At 43.3% G+C, this 17,643-nt stretch overlaps 1 protein-coding gene across 1 annotated transcript in view; it reads right to left on the bottom strand.

Moving 5' to 3' along the window:
- LOC142435893 (cytochrome P450 2J2-like) overlaps positions 1–17,643 on the bottom strand; it is a 48,147-nt gene that overhangs the window by 14,815 nt on the left and 15,689 nt on the right. The window contains exons 3-7 of the mRNA XM_075539943.1: positions 16,851–17,000; positions 16,335–16,495; positions 12,254–12,430; positions 10,308–10,452; positions 8,605–8,792 (exon numbers count right to left, since the gene is read on the bottom strand). Coding sequence (XP_075396058.1) covers positions 8,605–8,792; positions 10,308–10,452; positions 12,254–12,430; positions 16,335–16,495; positions 16,851–17,000 — 821 coding nt within the window. The remainder of the gene's footprint in view (positions 1–8,604; positions 8,793–10,307; positions 10,453–12,253; positions 12,431–16,334; positions 16,496–16,850; positions 17,001–17,643) is intronic.

Consider the following 17,643-nt stretch of genomic DNA (forward strand, 5'->3'; position numbering starts at 1 on the left):
CACTGTGTTTGATAAGTCTTCTGCGCAAGACCCCTTTCGAGTACTGAAAATCAACGATGATAATTTGAGGCCTAAGGTGCACCTGATCCAGGCCATGGTATTTAGGGTGCCTCAAATGCATGAAGAAGTTGGACATTGAATAAAGAAGACGGGAGAAGAATTGATGCATTTGAATTGTGGTGCTGGAGAAGAAAATTCAAAGTACCATAGACTTCTAAAAGGACAAACCAATCAGTCTTGGAAGAAGTACGCCAGAGTGAGCCTTGGTCTTACATACTTTGGACATTTCAGGAGAGACCAGTCCCTGGAGAAGGACATCATGTCTGGTACAGTGGAAGGGCAGTGCAAAAAAGGAGGCCCTCAACGAGATGGACCGACACAATGGCTGCAACCATGGCCTCAAGCACAGGAACAATTGAGAGGATGGCGCAGGACTGTAAAGAGCACCATTCTGTTGTGTCTTACATCACGATGGACTGGAAAGGGCTGGATGCGGCAATGCATTGATGGGGAGTTTCCAGAGGTTCAGGAAGGATTTTAAAAGGATGTAAAGAAAGGGATCTCATTGCAGATGTCACATGGCTTTTGAATGAAAGCAGAGAATACCACTAAGATGTTTATTTGTGTTTTATTGATGAGGCTAAGGCATTTTGCTGAGTGGATCACAATAAAACATGGATACCCTCTCCTATGGGGTCATGAGGAATCTGAATCGACGCCATGGAAGTGGGTGGGTGATGCTAATCAGATTTCAGCAGCGCGTTCAGACTAAGTCTGGTGCTCTGTTTCTGAAGACAGTTCAACGAACCCCATGAATCACAGTCGTTTGCTGCTGTAGTGCACGAGTTGCGGGTTGAATCTACAGCTGACACATTTTCTCAGGCCCTCGGAATCCGCTGTGCATCCTGAAATAAGGGTGAACTTTGAAAATGATTTAGCCACACCCCACTCACTCCTCCACGCTGACCTCAAATTTGAAGCCCTTCTGTATCTTCTCATCACTATTATATTCAAGGCCATCACCTGACCTTGCCCTCAGCTTTCTACCTTCATTGGCGCTGTGGCTCAGGCATAGGAACAACTGAGGGGATGGCATAGGACCGGACAGGGTGTCATTCTGTCGTGTATAATGTGTGTCTGTAGGCTATCTTGCAGCTTCTCAAACATGCTATGGTTTCACTTAAGTCTTTTTATCTTTTTAATTCTCCCTCTCCTCCCTTGAATGCTCGTCCCTACTGCAGGACCCTGTATGAGTCAGTGTGGCTTTCCTAGCCACAGTCCATTTACCAACTCCCCACAAACCATGTCTCCCACATGGATCTAGATAAGAAGATACGGATTCCCTTGTGAATCCTTGTCAGATGTTATGCCAACTTGAACTTGTGTGAAAGTAGGGGTGGTGTCCAAACTATCAATCAGGTAACAGCTTGATGACGCCTCCTGTGGATGTGGCCTTGTTTACAGGGGACATGGTGAGTAGCCCTCTCTTTTCCCCGACCCTCTACTTTCCTCCTGGCTGGGACTTAACTGCTTCTAGGAACAGCTTGCTCCAGGTGGTTTGCTGACCCTGGAAGCTGTTGCCACTCTGCTACGTTCCCACCAACTTGGACCAACCAACCTGCAACCATCGGCCTGAGATCTCCCTACTTACCACTTCACCTTTTTGCATCATCGACCTAAAGCGACATGATTCAGAAAAGGGTTCCAGCTGGCCTCTGACTCATGGGCATGAGTGGGACTGGACGGAGATGCCTTCTTGTTGTAAAATGAATTAGTGATAGAAAGCTCTTTCTTATATGAATGTCACTGGTTTTTGTTTCTCTCAATGACCCGGCCTGACACAACAGGATTCATTGTGATTGCCATCCTGCTATAGGTAACAAAAACCCTTTCAGGAGCAAGAGACAGATATGGAGTGTATCCTTTGGACCCCAAGATCCATGTGCAGTGAGCCTCTTCGATCTAGGACGACCACTTTGATGCCAGAGTCACGATAGAGGAGCAGCAACAGCACAACCAGGGGTCAAAGGGGTCCACAGAACAAGGAAAGTTGAGTGGTGCTTGGGGCACGAGGCTGACTTGTGGAATAGGGTGCCCCTGGGCACTTAATTCAGGGTGCTGGGTTTGCTGATCCATGGAGCTGGAACTGAGTACATTTGTTTGAGACATACAGTGGAGTAACATGTCTTTTGGGCATTTATTAGCAGCCGAGAAGAACATCCTAACATTTCCTTACTGAACAAATGTATTACAAGCAATCCATCCCTGAATTATAACTTGTTAACTTCTACAATAAATACAACAAAAGGTGACCAATCAATAAAAAAATCAGTGTATGCAGAGCCATTTTTCCTGGCTCTGAGGGGGCAGAGACCAAAGGGAAATGGAGGAGTGACCAAGGGGTGTCCAGGAGTTAGCAGAGGAGTAAATTAATCCCCTTGATTCTGTCTCTTGAGAATGTCTCTGGGAGAGAGAGAGAGAGAAAGAGAGAGAGAGAGAGAGAGACCAAACTCACTCACTGCATTTGAGTTAATTCTGATGCATAATGACTTTATAAGAAGACAAAATCACTGCCACTGAGTAAAATCTGATTCATAATCACCTTATAAGGACAAGGTAGAATAGCCCCTTTGAGTTTCCAAAGGTGTACATTTTTATAGGCGCCAAAAGATGTATTTTCCTCCAATGACTGGTGACTTTGAACTGCTGACCTTGTAGTTAGTAACTCAACTTGCAGCCCACTGCACCACCAGGGCTCATAGGAAAGCATAAGACATTAGAATGGATTTCAAGAGGCTCAGTCAATCTCTCAATTCACTGCCAGCCAGTTGATTTCCACTCATACTGACTGCATGTGACAGAGTAGAACTGTCCCTGTGACTTTTCAAGACTAAATCTTTTTTTTAATCATTTCATTGAGGGCTCATACAACTCTTATCACAATCCATCCTTCCATCCATTCTGTCAAGCACAATTGTACATTTGTTGCCATCATCATTTTCAAAACATTTTCTTTCTACTTGAGCCCTTGGGATCAGCTTTTCATTTTTCCTCTCCTTCCCCTATCCTCCCTCCCTCATGAATCCTTGATAATTTTTTCTTTTTTTATGAACCCTTGATAATTTATAAATAATAATTTTTTTCTTGTCTTACACTAACCAATGTCTACCTTCACCACTTTTCTGTTGTCCTTCCCCGAGGGAGGGGGTTGTATGTAGATCATTGTGATTGGTTCCCCCTTTCTATCCCACCTTCCCTTTTCCTCCTGGTTTTGGCTACTCTTAATATTGGTCCTGAGGGGTTTATCTGTCTTGGATTCCTTGTGTTTCCAGCTCTTATCTCTACCCATATGCATGCTCTCATCTAGCCAGATTTGTAAGGTTGAGTTGGGGTCATAATAGTGTGTGTGGGGGGGAGGAAGTATCTCCTCCCCGAGACCCGTCAGTACAGGTGGGCTTTGGTTCTCCAATCCTCACTCCCCCTCATTCACAATGATATAATTTTTTTGTTCTTTGATGCCTGATACCTGATTCCATCGACACCTTGTGATCACACAGGCTAGTGTGCTTCCTCTATGTGGGCTTTGTTGCTTCTCAGCTATATGGCTGCTTGTTTGTCTTCAAGTTATTAAGACCCCAGATGCTATATCTTTTGATAGCCAGGCACCATCAGCTTTCTTCACCACATTTGCTTCTGCACCCGTTTTGTCTTCAGCAATCATGTCAGGAAAGTGAGCATCATGGAATGCCAGTTTAATAGAAAAAAGTATTCTTGCATTGAGGGAGTACTTGAGTAGAGGCCAGTGTATATCTGCTAGCTTAATACTAAGCCTATAATATAAATAAATGTACATAGATCTATTCCCCCACCATCATATATAAATATATTTACATATGTATATGTCTGTGTCTAGACCTCTATAAATATCCTTTGCCTCCTAGCTCTTTCCTCTATTTCCTTTTACTTTCCTCTGTCCCACTCTCGTGTTCAGCCTTCATTTAAGTTTCAGTAATTCCTCTCAGTTACATTGCCCTTCGTCACGCCCTATCAGGCCTCCTAAACTCTCCTCACCACAGATTTTGGATCAGTTGTTGTTCCCTTGTCCCTGGGTTTGTTAACACCACTACCTTTCCCATCTCCCCTCTTTCCCATGTCCCCTTGGAACCGTCGGTCCCGTTGTTTTCTCCTCCAGATTGTTTATCGCACCTATCTTCCCTAGATAGACAGCAGAGATAATAATCTGCAGAAAAAACAAGACAGAACAAAACAAAGCAACAAAAATCAACAGCAACAAAAAGAAGGAAAATCCTATAAATAATTCACAGTATGTTTGTTGACCTTCAGAAGTGTTTTCTGATCACGTCTGATGGGGTGCCACACCGTGGCCTCAAAGTCTATGTTTAGTATTTCCTGGGGACTTCGTTGCTCTGCTCCTCTTGGCATGTTCTTAGTGTTTCACCTCGGTGTGGTGGGGTCAGCTTAGGTACAATTCCCACACTGTGTCTCCAGTGTTGTTCCCAGGGATGTCATGGTTCAGAGTGGGGCCAGCCCTATGATCTCTCTGTGCATTGACTGCTCTGAGCAGGAATATCGTCTCAAGGCTTGGTGGGTCAGGATGTGCTCCACACGCTCTACCTCCCCCTTCATCTACTCCTGTGTGCTCTGATCAGATATGTCCCTCTCCCTGAGCTGTAGCTTCACTGCTGTCTTCTGAAGTGAATTCTTTTCAGAGGAGGGGGGCTGTCCACATAGTTAGGATTGGGGCCAGCCCCTCAGACCTCTCTATTGGTTCCCTGCTTCATACCAGTATGCTGTATTCACATCTTTGTGCACCGGGTTTCAAGACTAAATCTTTACAGGAATATAGAACCTCATCTTAGCACAGCTGGTGGGTTCGAACAGCTGACCTTGGAGCTTGAAGCACACTGTATAACCCCCCATTCCTGCAGAGCTCCAACAGGTTAGCCCAGGTGATCAGAAAGCAAGGGAAGAAATGAGAGCACGTGCAGAGAGGACTGCAGAGAGGCCAGGCGAGTTCTCTGCAGGGTTCCATGAGTATCGCAGAGAGTAGACTAAGAATCCCTGTGTGTCAGCACACACACACAGGGAAACACAGGGAATTCAGGACAGATAAACAAATAACCCCCTCAGGACCAATATGGAGAGTAACCATACCAGGAGGGTAAGGGGAAGTGGGGGGATAAAGAGGGAACAGATTACAATTATTTACATATAACCCTCTCCCAGGGGGGGTGGACAACAGAAATGTGGGTGAAGAGAGACATCGGTCAGTTTAAGACATAAAAATAATAATCATTTATAAATTATCAATGTGTTATGAGGGAGGGAGGATTAAAAATGAGAAGCAGATATCAAGGGGTCAAGTAGAAAGAAAATGTTTGGGGAATGATGATAGCAATAAATATACAAATGGGCTTGACACAACAGATGGATGTATGGATGATGATAAGAGTTGTATGAGCCCCCAATAAAATGATAGAAATGAAAGAAAAAGAATAAAAACTATATGAAAACCAGGAAAAAATTAATTAAAAATAATTGCTGTTTGAGGATTGGTGAGTTGAAATCCAATCTACTTCCTGAAATAGGTCTTAGAAAACCTTCAAATCACGACAGTCTGTTCTACAGTTGATGGTGATGGCCTAAGACCAGGCAGAACATTGCAGCTAATCAATGGCATAAGATTGGGCAGCACTCTGTTCCCTGGGCGTGGGGTCTCCAGAAGTGAGGCTGACTCCCCTGCAGCTCACAGCAGCAGGGGTGGGTCCACGTAAAGAAACCTGTGGTGGGAACATGGTGCCAGTACAATAAGAAGACCATCCCGAGAATCAGAACATGATCCCAATGTTGTCACTTAGCAGTTGTGAAGTCTAAGACAAAGTAATTCATTTCTCAGAGCCTCAACTTCCCAATCCCAAAGATGGGTGTAACAGAGAGTAATCCTGAGGACTGCAGGGGGCATTTTGAAAGAACCTTGTGAGAGCACAGCAAACAATCATTGCCTCACCGGTGCAGACTCCGTTCTCACCCTTCCAGTGACCAGTGTTGCACGAACCGTGCTGGGCTTCCTTTTGGTAACAGTAAACCCCCTGCAGCTGGGGCCATAAGTGAAAGGTAGAAGAAAACACGTCGGGCTCTTATGTTAGAAACACCGGCATTAGTGTGATGCTGGCTGAGGTGTTCTCCAGGAACCCACCCTATTTTAAAATTCCAAAACCCCAAGATGCGCAGTCTGTAGAGATGTTCTACCACAAGAAGGAAATACTTCTGTGGAATCATGTGCTGAGAACCACTGTCAGCTGCATCCCCACAAAGATGCACAATGCACGTTTTGTCGTTGGCTGCTGTCAAGTTGGCCCCAGCTCCTGGAGCCTGCGTGCGCAGTGGACCTGCCTGCTGAGATCCGTGGGCTTTCCTAGCTGGCTTTCCAAAGGAGATCAGCAGGCTTTCCTTCCTGGTCCATCTTCCTACTTTGGAAGATCTTTTGGAAAATATTCACTCTCAGAGTAACACTTAAGCATTCATTGACAGACAGCTTGTGGCTGCCCTGAAGTCCACTAGCCAGATTTTAATCCAGCTCTCCCACATAGAAGATAAGAATTGAATGACTGGACCACCAGTCACCTCCGATGCAAATTAAACATAGTTTAGTAAAATCTCCAAGAATTCCCATAGCAAAAAAGGTAATTATTTCCTTGAACTTATTTGGCCTTAGAATTTCTATCCCACTTCACCCCTCCAGACTCACTAACACCTAGTTATACCACTAATGTTCTAAGCTCATATGCACATATGTAATGTTTTAGATTTATATCTCTTTTCAAAACGTTCAAAAAATTTCACATCACCATTGAATTCCATTTCCCACAAACTTTATGAAGCCTCCTTGTTTAATGTAAATTTCAACTCTTGTTTGGCACTACAATAATATTGCTGTTACTAAAATGCACATGGTCCTGGAAAGCCATCTGAGACTCTCAGCGTGTTCTGGGGTCTTCGAGTATCCTTTTCCTCATTCACTGAACAGTTACCTTGACTTAGCGAACCTGCAGCCGCAGTAACAGGCCGCTCTGACGCAACTCTTTAGTGGACTGTTTCCTCCCTCATCAACTCCGGAGGGGAGGCAGCTTCAGGTGGTTAGTTTAGTGGCTCAGCAGGGTATCCAAGAAGCAGGGCTGCTTTGGTCTTTCTTCTCTGCCACCCTTAGCCAGTCAGCTTTGTCGCTGCCTTGCTCCCTCAGTGTCACAACGTGGCTGCCGAGGTTCTTGCCAAAGCAAGCTTTGGTGATTTCTTATTCCGGGAGTATGGAAATCTTTCCTTGAAATACTTGAAGAGACCTCCTCTTGAGTCTCATTGAGCAGAAATGAACCATCAGCCCATTTCTAAGGCAACCACTGGCCAGGAAAAGTGGTGTGACTATGAGTGACATAGGGAGCAGAGCGCCTTCATGGACAAACATAGACTACATGGGCAAAAATTAAGATTCTTTATTTGGGATAGGTGGAGTTGAGACAATAATGGGAAATATTGCTACTTAAAAATATTTCTATTATGGAAAATTCTACCACAGGAGAAGAACATAGTGGGTTCTCATGTCCCCTCTTCACAATTTGGCCAACATCATCTTGACAATTTTAAATCTATTGCATTAGAGTAAATTTTTCATTATGGGTCTTCTAGTGGCTGTTACCCCCCTGAACGACCCTTGTTTTCCTGATGAATGTGGGGAAGAAGGTAGGGAAATACTGGTTGTACTATGTGATTCCTCTGTGAAGGATTGCTGAGATAGTGGGTATAAAATGAGCCATGCGAAGCAGTGGGGAAGAATCTCAGCAAGAGCCAGGAATGGCATGTGTCCTTGAACCTCAAGATCCCTCCATAATGGACATGACATGAGGCTGGTTTGCGAGTGAGTTGCCTCTAGGCATATACCTCAGGGAGCTAAATTTGCTGACCCACAGAACTGGAGCTGAGTGCCTTTGGATTGAGGAAATGAGTGCCAGGGGTACTGTAAAGTGCCCCGCCCTTTGGGCATTTATTAGCAGCCCCAAAAGAGCCTCATTATCATTTCCTTCCTGAGCAATGGTAGCCTAAGAATTTTTCACCTGTAACCTGCTAACTTCTATAATAAACCCCATGATCATAAGCATTGTTCTGTAATTTCCGAGTGGCCACTCCCAGAATTACAGACTCTACCTGAAAAGAGAATGCTGTATGAGACAAAACATGGATTTTCCCATGCATCTGGTCCTAAAGTGTTTTAAAGCAAATCTTAAACATGCATAATTGGTCACATGCTATCATCGATCTGTCTATCTATCTATCTATCTATCTATCTATCTATCTATCTATCTATCACCTTCTGTATAAGAGGCGTCTGAAAATGTTTATAGAGAAACTCCACTTTTAGTTCCATTTTATCATAAACATTATGAAACGTCTTATAAATACCCAGGTTGAAAATATACATCTCTCCCCATTTGCCTTATTCCTTAAGACATGGCTACACGTGCCTTTTCAAGCTGAAATTATTACTGTCTTCAAAAATGGGCTTGAAAACCTGAGGTTGAGAGTCTTGGTTACCTTTGGCAGGTGGTACCCAGCCACAGTGGTGTCAAACGACACTTCCCTGGGCACGTTGAGGGGGATGATGTTGCCCATTCGGAGCACCTCGTGGATGACAGCATTGGTGTACGGCATGTGGTCTCGGTTGGCTATGCTGGGAAGCTGGGACTGGCCAATTACTCTGTCAATTTCAGCTTGTACTCTCTCTGGAAAAGAAGTTCCTATTATTTTTCACTCTTTCATACATCCTTCCAAGGTGCAGGGGTTGGCTTCAAGGTTTCATATGTTGTATTTTAATTGTGGCCAGGCTACAGACAAATGAAGTGATTTTTAATCCTTCAACTAGCTGGGCTGACCTGCGGCTGCAACAATGCGCTCAGGTGACGATGTAGCCGTTGGGAGGAGGGCACAGCGCTGCGCAGGGCTGGTCTGCTTTGCAAAGGGCAGCCGTGAGTCAGAAGGGATTTGGTAACAAAGGACAACAATCTATCAAATGGTTTATTTACAAAAGTTCCAACTCCATCATTTTATTTTGAGCCTAGTTGGACTAAGAAACAAAATAACTGGGACTCGATGAGCTAATATTAGAGTGTCGTTAGTTACCACTGAGATCGTTTCCAATTTATGTTGATGCTAACATCAAACAGAAGAGCACATCATGGGTCCAGTGCCGTTTTCAAGATCATGTGTGTCATGAGTTCATGCTGTTGCTAGTGGATGAATCTAAGCTCTGCAGACTCTAATTTCTCAAGGAGGTAAATAAGGTGGCAAAGTGATTCCTGCTGTAAGATCAATGCAGGTCACATTCATTGTAAATTAACAGTAAATGATACAAATTTCCTCATCTGATTAGAAGATGTAAACCTACATGCATCGTAAACATATTTAAAAACTAATTGAAGTGAGTGCCCAATAAATGATAGAAATGTCTAACAGTCATACTTAATATTTGTTCTCCTTTTTTGTAGCAATAATGATGTTATCTAGTTACCCAGCTGAATTCCCAGGGTGCTTTGCAACTGTGATCGTGTAACCAAGTTCTGACCAATGCGTGGTGTCTAACACTTCAAACATGCCCTTTAAGGAAGAGAGGTGTATCCTTCTGTCTCCAAAGAAAGAAAATGCTAGTAATTCTACAAGGAGTGAGGACCCATCAAAAGGAGATAGTATCTGATAAGAGTCTTCAGGAAAGCTCGTGGTTTGCTATGAAGGAAAACTGGGAAGCGTATGATTGGTAGAGGGCACAGCACATACATATGAACTGGGCATAATAAGGGCAGTGAAATAGAAAGTGGCATGTGATTTAGTTTGGCCTTCATGTAGACTGGGTGTGGATGAAGCTGGGGGGAAAAAGGCACATTGCATACCTGCCTGAACTGTCTGGGCATGATTCAGAGGGTGATGCAGATTATTACGTGACAGGTAAGATTTTCAAACAAGAATATCGCTCTTTGGGGAAAGTTCACATAGGGTCAGCTAATTTCATTGTTTCCCCACAGTTTGAGCTTCTTGAGGGAAGGAATCCTGTTATATTTGCATTTCCAGTACCCATCCCAATGCCTGGCAGAAACATTAAAGAGCATGCTCATTCCTGAGTTAATGTCATGACAGTCCCATTTACCTTTTCATTGTGTCACGCTATCTTCTGGCCCCACTGTGAGGCAGTGCGCTCCAGAAGACGTGCACTCTCCTGGTCAAGGCACATCCAACCGCCTGCTCACCTTGGATTTCCGGGTGGATGGCCATGTAAAGCAGCGCCCAGCGCAGAGTCGTAGAAGTTGTCTCTGTTCCAGCCAAGAAGAGGTCCAGTGTGCTGCAGACGAGGTTTTCTTCATGGAAGCTGGAAGTGGTATTATTACCTGTGTCCTAGAAAGCAAAGTGTTTATTGATTCTTTTTCAGAGGACTCTTACTTACCAACAACATAGGGGTGCGTTATCCTAAGGCAGGGGTTTAGGGAAGAAAGGCTCCTAGGATAAAATACTTTGCCTTTGGCTTCTTCAAGAAACACAGGTCTTACAGCCATATCACTAACATCAGTGTGCCCTTAGGTGGCTTCCAGGACATGAGAAGATAAAAACAAAAGCAACCATTTTCTTAAACCTATAATTTGGACAGGCGGAATTAGTCTAGTGGGAAATACTTCGATTTTAAAAATACAGATTTGAGTTCCAGAATCATCCTCACTAGCAGCGTGACTTAGAGTAAGTGACTTAGTCTCTCAGTGGCTCCGCTTTCTGCTCTGTAAATGGAGATAGCCTCTTAGACCACAGGAGGAGCGGCCTGAATTACAAGAGCCACATAGCAAACAATCAACAAGTGTCTTAATGTCAGAAAAAATAACAAATCCTCAGTTCCCCATTTCAAACAGCAACTATTTTCATAACCTTTGTAGGTTATCCCCTCTACTACATCACCCAGTCCCTGTGAACCAATCATCTCCCTCTGGATCCTTCCATCTGTCAACATTTCTCTTAATGTATATCGGGGGGAAGCTGTTTGCTCCTTGGGGGAGTGGGACAGAATCCCACCTTCCATGGTTCAGGCAAGGCCCCTTGGTAAAATGCTGATGGCTCAACCTGGGAGCTGATGATGTACTGGATCATCTGACGCTCATCTAAGGTTAAGTGGACATCTTCCTTCCTGCTCCCTGGGAAAGGCGCTGGAGAACAGCACTCTGCATAATATCAGGTACTCCCTGCTTGTAGTGATTCTTCCCCTCCGGTCCATGATCAACAATTGGCTAAGAAAAAAGTTTTGCTTCTTTGTCCTCGGATACTTGTGAACAAGTCCTTGTGTGGAAACTTGCCACAATATTCAGGGTGCATGGCAAGGATCAAGGACTGTATATAAACCTACCTTCAATGAAGTTCTGAGCCTTGGAGAGCCTGTTCCTCCGTTTGTCCCCCGCCCCAACTTTGTCTCTCTGTCTTTATCTCTCAATGCTCAAGTTCCTGGATTGCAGCCCGTGCCCCTCAAACCCTGTTCTCTTTGTGAGCAAGCTGGTCTCATTAATCCCACGGATGTCATCCCAAACTCCGACACCACGTAGCGAGCGACTACAGGTGTTTCCCTCGAAACTCCCCAGTCTCCCACACCAGGAGGTGTTAACATTCATCTAAAAAACAAAAAACCCAAAGAAGACGCCGATTCAGTGATGCACATTTAGTGGAGGGGTCACGGCCTCAAAGATCAAATATCAGATCAGCTTTTCTTTCTGCTTCTTTCCTGTCCTGGGAGATGGATGGTAAAGTGGATGGTGGGTGATGGGGAGGAAAAAGCAACAACGAGGCTCTGAAACCAAACTCTGACATCCGGTTCAGCTTTACTTATGTTCTGTTCTAGGGTCTGCGGCTAGGAATAGGCAGTGGCCAGAGCGGAAAGAAGAGGCTAGGTGGTTGGCTGATTGCTGGCAATGGAGAAATAAGCAAAGGGCACATGTTGCCTCTACACACCGAAAAAGACAAAGAAACAAAATCTCCCAGAGCCTCCAGAGGAACCAGCACTATTAATGCATGGAATTTTGCCCAGAGAAACGGATTTTAGACATATGATCTTCATAGGGTTTCCAAATAAATAATATTTTATCACAGCAGTTTGTAGAACATAATAGGGAAAGAATATACTCCCGTTTGAGCTAACAGAAGAAAACCGCTTGGGTTTCCTCACCTTTGTCATTTCCTTCAGGTAAGCATCAATGAAATCTCTTGGCTTATCGGGATCCCAGTCTTCCTTGTGTTTTTCAATGATGTGAGAAACAAACGACTTTAGTTTCTCCCAGTCTCTGAAGAGCTGTCGGTGAGGTCCTGGAAGGAACTGCATTATCCATGGAAACATATTGTAGAGCTGATGGAGAAAAGCCAAAAAATAATGGAGACACTACACTTCCACCTTTCCCGATTATAGGACAGCAAACAATCTTTTCTTCTGAGAGATATGTCTTTACACTTAACCCTTGGAGCAAACCTTACCGTCGTTTTCTGTTTGGTACCTCTAGGGAAGCATTTCAGTTATTGATAAGGAATATGTTCAGTGTCAGACCACTCTTCACCACCCAAACTGCTTGCTACAATTCAGACCATCATATCACACTTAATTGTTGTAACAGTCTCCAATAGCTTATTGTTATTATTTTATTAATGCCACACACCCCAGTCTAGTTCCCACAGAGCTGCCAGTGGTCAATCATAATATATACATTCATCCTTGGATCTCTGTCTTCCAATGGCTTTGGTTGTTGTTGTTGTTAGGTGGTCGATTCTGACTCATAAGAACCCTATGCACAGCAGAATGAAACACTGAATGGTCCTGGCACCATCCTTGCATTGTTCCTATACAAGTATGCATATTTCTGGTATTCTCTGCTTGTAACCAAGGTCCATCTGACTTTAGCAATAATCTCTGGTTCCTCTTCTGGATCCATCCTGAACTTCTGGCAGTTCCCCGTCAATGTATTTTGAAAATAATTTTTGGATGATTTTAAGCAAAATTTCACTTGCATGGGATGGCAAAGTTATCTGATTCTGTTGGGTCACCTTTCTGCAGAATGAGCACAAATATGAATTTATTCCAGTCAATTTGCCAAGGAGCTGACTTCCACATTTTCTGCAATGGTGAGTGCTTCCAGTGCTTTGTCAACTTAATGGAAGATGCCAATTGGTGTTCCATCAATTTCTGGTGCCTTGTTTTCGCCACTAAATTCAGTGCAACTTGACCGTCTTCCTTCAGCATCTTTGGTTCTCTCATAGTCTACCTCCTGAGGTGTGGGCTGTTGCCTAGTTTGTTTTGCTACAGTGACTCTGTGTTTTCCTTTTATCTTCTCTTGATGCTTCCTGCATCATTCAATATTTTCCCAAAAAATCTTTCAAGAGCGCCACCTGAGGCTTGAATATTCTCTTCAGTCTTTCGGTGTCAGACATGCCGAGTGTGTTCTTCCCCTTTGGTTTTCTAATTCTAGGAGTTTGCACGTTTCCTTATGATATTTGGCTTTGTCTTCTCACGCTGCCCTTCAGAATTTTCTGTTCAACTCTTTGATTTCATCCTTTCTTCCACTTACGCTAGACTCCACAATTAAGAGCAAGATTCGGAGTCTTTGTTGATATCTACTTGGATCTTCTCATTCCTTCCTATCTTTTTAATGACCTTTTTGTTTTCTTCATGAATGATGTCCTTGCGGTTCTTCCACAGCTCCTTAAGTCTCCTGTCATTAGTACACGATGTGCCAAACCTGGTCTCTAGATGTTCTCAAAAGTCAGGTGGGACAGACTCGTGGTTTTATTTAGGCTCTTGTGGACTTGTTTTAATTTTCTTCCGCTGTAACCGGAAATTATATATTAGTAATTGGTAGTTTGTGCCACGGTCCACCCGCGGCCTGGTTTTAGCAGCTGATATGGACCTTCTCCATTGTCTCTCCCCACAGATATGATCAATTTTCTTTCGGTAGATTCTATCCGAGGAAGTCCATGTGTATAGTCACGTTTATGCTGTTGAAAAGGGTATCTGCTGTGAACAAGTCATTGTTTTTGAAAAATTCTATCCTGAGGCCTCCAGCTTCATTTTCATCAACAACTTCATATTTTCTAATTACTGTTCCTTTCTCTTGGCTCCCAACTTTCACATTCCAATCACCAATAATTATCAATGCATCTTTAAAAAATAATTTTATTGGGGGCTTGTACAGCTCTTAACACAATCCACCCATCCATCCATTGTGTCAAGCACATTTGTGCATACATTGTCAATGCATCTTGATTACAGGTTTGGTCAATTTCTGACTAAAGTAGTTGGTAGAATTCTTTGATTTCTTCACTAGATTTTGTGCTTGGTGAAGAAATTTGAATAATAGTTGTATCAATCAGATTTCCTTGCAGGCACATAGATATAATTCTTTCACAGATAGTGTACTTCCAGATGGATTTTGCAATGTTTTGTTAATAACGAATGCTATGCCATTCCTCTTGATTGTATTATGACTAGCATATTATGTCACATGATTTTCAGATTCAAAATGGCCATTCCCAGTCCATTTCAGCTCACCAAAGTCTAAAACATTGATCCCTGTGAGTTCCATTTCAATTTTGATGACTTCCAATTTTCAAAGATTCATACTTTGCTCATTCTACGTTCCAATCATTAGCAGATTTGTGCAGCTCTTTCCTGGCTTTGAGTCCTGCCCCACTAGCACATGAAGATACTAAAGACTCTACTCCCATTCCCACACTCACGTCACCATGATTGAGTCTTCTCTGAGGACTCAGCTCTCTGTGAGTGTCCTCTCCCCTGAGGGCCGCTTCCTCCGGTGCTGTCTCTGACATGTTCTGATGGCCCTTATTACGTCTTCAGCATCTGAGAATGTATTGAAGCTCTGCATAAGGTTTTCAGCAGCTCCTTCCATAAGGTTATCAGCAGCTCTTTCTTTGTTGTCTGTTCTTAGCCTGGAAGCCCTGATGAAACCTATTCACTTTGGGGGACCCTGCTGACATTTGAAATACCAGTGACACAGCATCCAGCTGCACAGCCACACACAAACCACCACAGTCAAACACACTGACAGAAAAGTGTTGGGGCTTTCTATTACACTTTTTGATAACTTTAAAGAATTGTTAATATTATTCAGGTGTATTTATATTTTATGCTTATTAAAACAGTGCTTTTAAGTAAAGTATACTAATATATTTATGAACTGAATCATCGAGATTCATAATTTTCTCTAGAGTAATCAGGACTGGTGGGAAAAGGTGGAGAGAGAGTACAGGTGCGTGAGACTTCCCATGATGGGTATGTTGGGACTCATCATTCATTATTCCCTCCACTTTTGTATTTGTTAATAATTTTCAAAAGGCAATTTTTGTTGCTTTTTCTTTTTGATTTTTATGAAGCTTTTTTTTCAATGTTGGTAATAGCTGGCTAGATTATAAGTAAGCTACATTAAAAGCACCCATGTTTCCCAAGTTAAGAATGTTGAAGGAGAAGGACTAGGGGAAGAAGGAAACTCAGGGCGGCTCAACATCGGGCTCCATTGCTCCCACCTGTGCCTTCCAAGTCCGTAAAGCTTCCTGAAAAAACAAGAAGCTGAACCTTTTTTTTTTTTTTGACTCACAGTTCTACAGGGACAAAATGTCATTTATGCTCCATCAAGAAAGGGTGTGAGATTTGGATGCCAAAGTGGAGCGGCCCAAGAAATTGAAACACCATTGATAACAAGGATTGGTGGGTATGTTAACATCTTTTACTTCCAGGTACATAAGCAAGAGCAAAAGCAATGTGTGCACAAACACACTGTTCATAGGGCTTCATTAATGGCATGCGTAGAGTAGAAGCAAGCCCAAGGTTTCTAGCAGAAAACACAGTCACCAACAGGGACATGGTCATACAAAGGAATGCAAAGCAACATTTTAAAAGATTGATCAGGAGCCAGTCTTTTGAATAAGAAAGCAGACACATAAGGGACACTTTGTAGAAAGACAATCGATGGGATTAAGTCCGGGCATAGAGAAAGGAGACTGAAAAGCAATGGTGATATTGTTGATCACTGCAAAAGAACAACATAGATGCAGTATGAAATGTTGAACCCTACAGTAACGTTAGAAATGTTCTTGGTGTGGACATTTTAATATTATTAAAAACCATGAAACCAACACATGAATTTTAATTGGCTTTAGAGAGATTTTAGTTTAGGGGGATGAATACCCAGATGCATCTGGCAACAGCCCTGCTTTCCTTAAACTGAAATGGAGCAAGCACTGCTTACCTGGCAAAACCTTTGAGTTTCTAGAAACATGACTTCATCCAGCAGCCTCAGCAGCTCCTGAAACTGAGCATCCTGGTACTCAAAGCGCTCCCCAAAGGTAACGGAGCAAATGATGTTAGAAACTGCGTTGTTGATCTTGAAGTGCGGGTTAAAAGGCTGTCCTGGAGGCAGAGGAAGGAAGACATGGATTCTTTCAGAATGAGGGTGCTTCTAAGGAGAGTCTTCTCTATCACATACAGCATGCGACGTACTGGAGACAGTCCCCTGCACAGGATCTATCACATTGCAAGAACTTAGGCAATGCTTGGGGAGTCAAATCGATGGTCAGGGTTTAAATTCACTAATGTGTGCAATGCCAGTCTTTCTGCAATAAATTCCACGCGGGCAGGATTCACGGTTAGTGTTTCATTATGGCAGCTTCAGTGCCTAGCCCAGGGCTCAGCACAGGAGATATACTTAGGCACATTCAACCAATGAATGAGATAAACTCTGAGGCCTCTCCTATGAAAGACTCACCTTTCTCCTCTTCTATTGCCTCGCAAAGGCAGCGAGCCTCCTCCTGAATGCGTTCTTCTAAGTTCTTCTTCCCTAAACCGAAGTTCCTCAGTGTGGTCAGGGCAAACCTCCTTTGCTCCTTCCATACCTGGCCACTGGACATGATCAACCCTGGGACAAAGACAGTCAGTATTGTGCATTCTGTTTCTATAAGGTTAATATCTGGCCAATGATACAGGGGTGTGGAATGGAGGAACAAGAGGGGGCACTGAGCACATGAAACACAGCTCAGAGAAAGAATCCCAAAGCATTGAATACAATGGCTTAGCATTTGCGGAATTCTTGCCATCTCAGGCATCTTACTGTTTTTCAGATATCCTGTAATTTAGTAAGCATAAAATCTATGGAGTAGGAATAAATATCATCCCCATTTCACTAATGAGAAAGCAGAGACACAGAGGATACACCATTCGGCAGCAGAGTTAGGAAGCAGCTGAGCAGGAGCCCACTTTCCGGTTTATGCCACTCGGAAGTCTTTCCTTACTAGTCACATGAGTGTATTTAAGAGGGTGTAGTTTGGTAAATACTAAGAATTCACTCAGGCCAAAAGCCATGGTCTTGAGGTGGTAAGAAAGTTCTATTGGAAAACTTCTGTATAAATTAAGTTTTGAAGGATGCAGGGGAAAAGGATATAAGTAAAGGTGGCATTCAAAACTCAGTGTTTTCAATAGGTTGTCATGTGTTTTGCATCTCAGGTAATGAAAAATACACTCCTTTCCATTTCTCCGCCTCCAGAGCGCTCCACAACCCCTTC

This window comes from Tenrec ecaudatus, chromosome 1 (assembly GCF_050624435.1).
Source record: "Tenrec ecaudatus isolate mTenEca1 chromosome 1, mTenEca1.hap1, whole genome shotgun sequence".
NCBI lineage: Eukaryota > Metazoa > Chordata > Mammalia > Afrosoricida > Tenrecidae > Tenrec > Tenrec ecaudatus.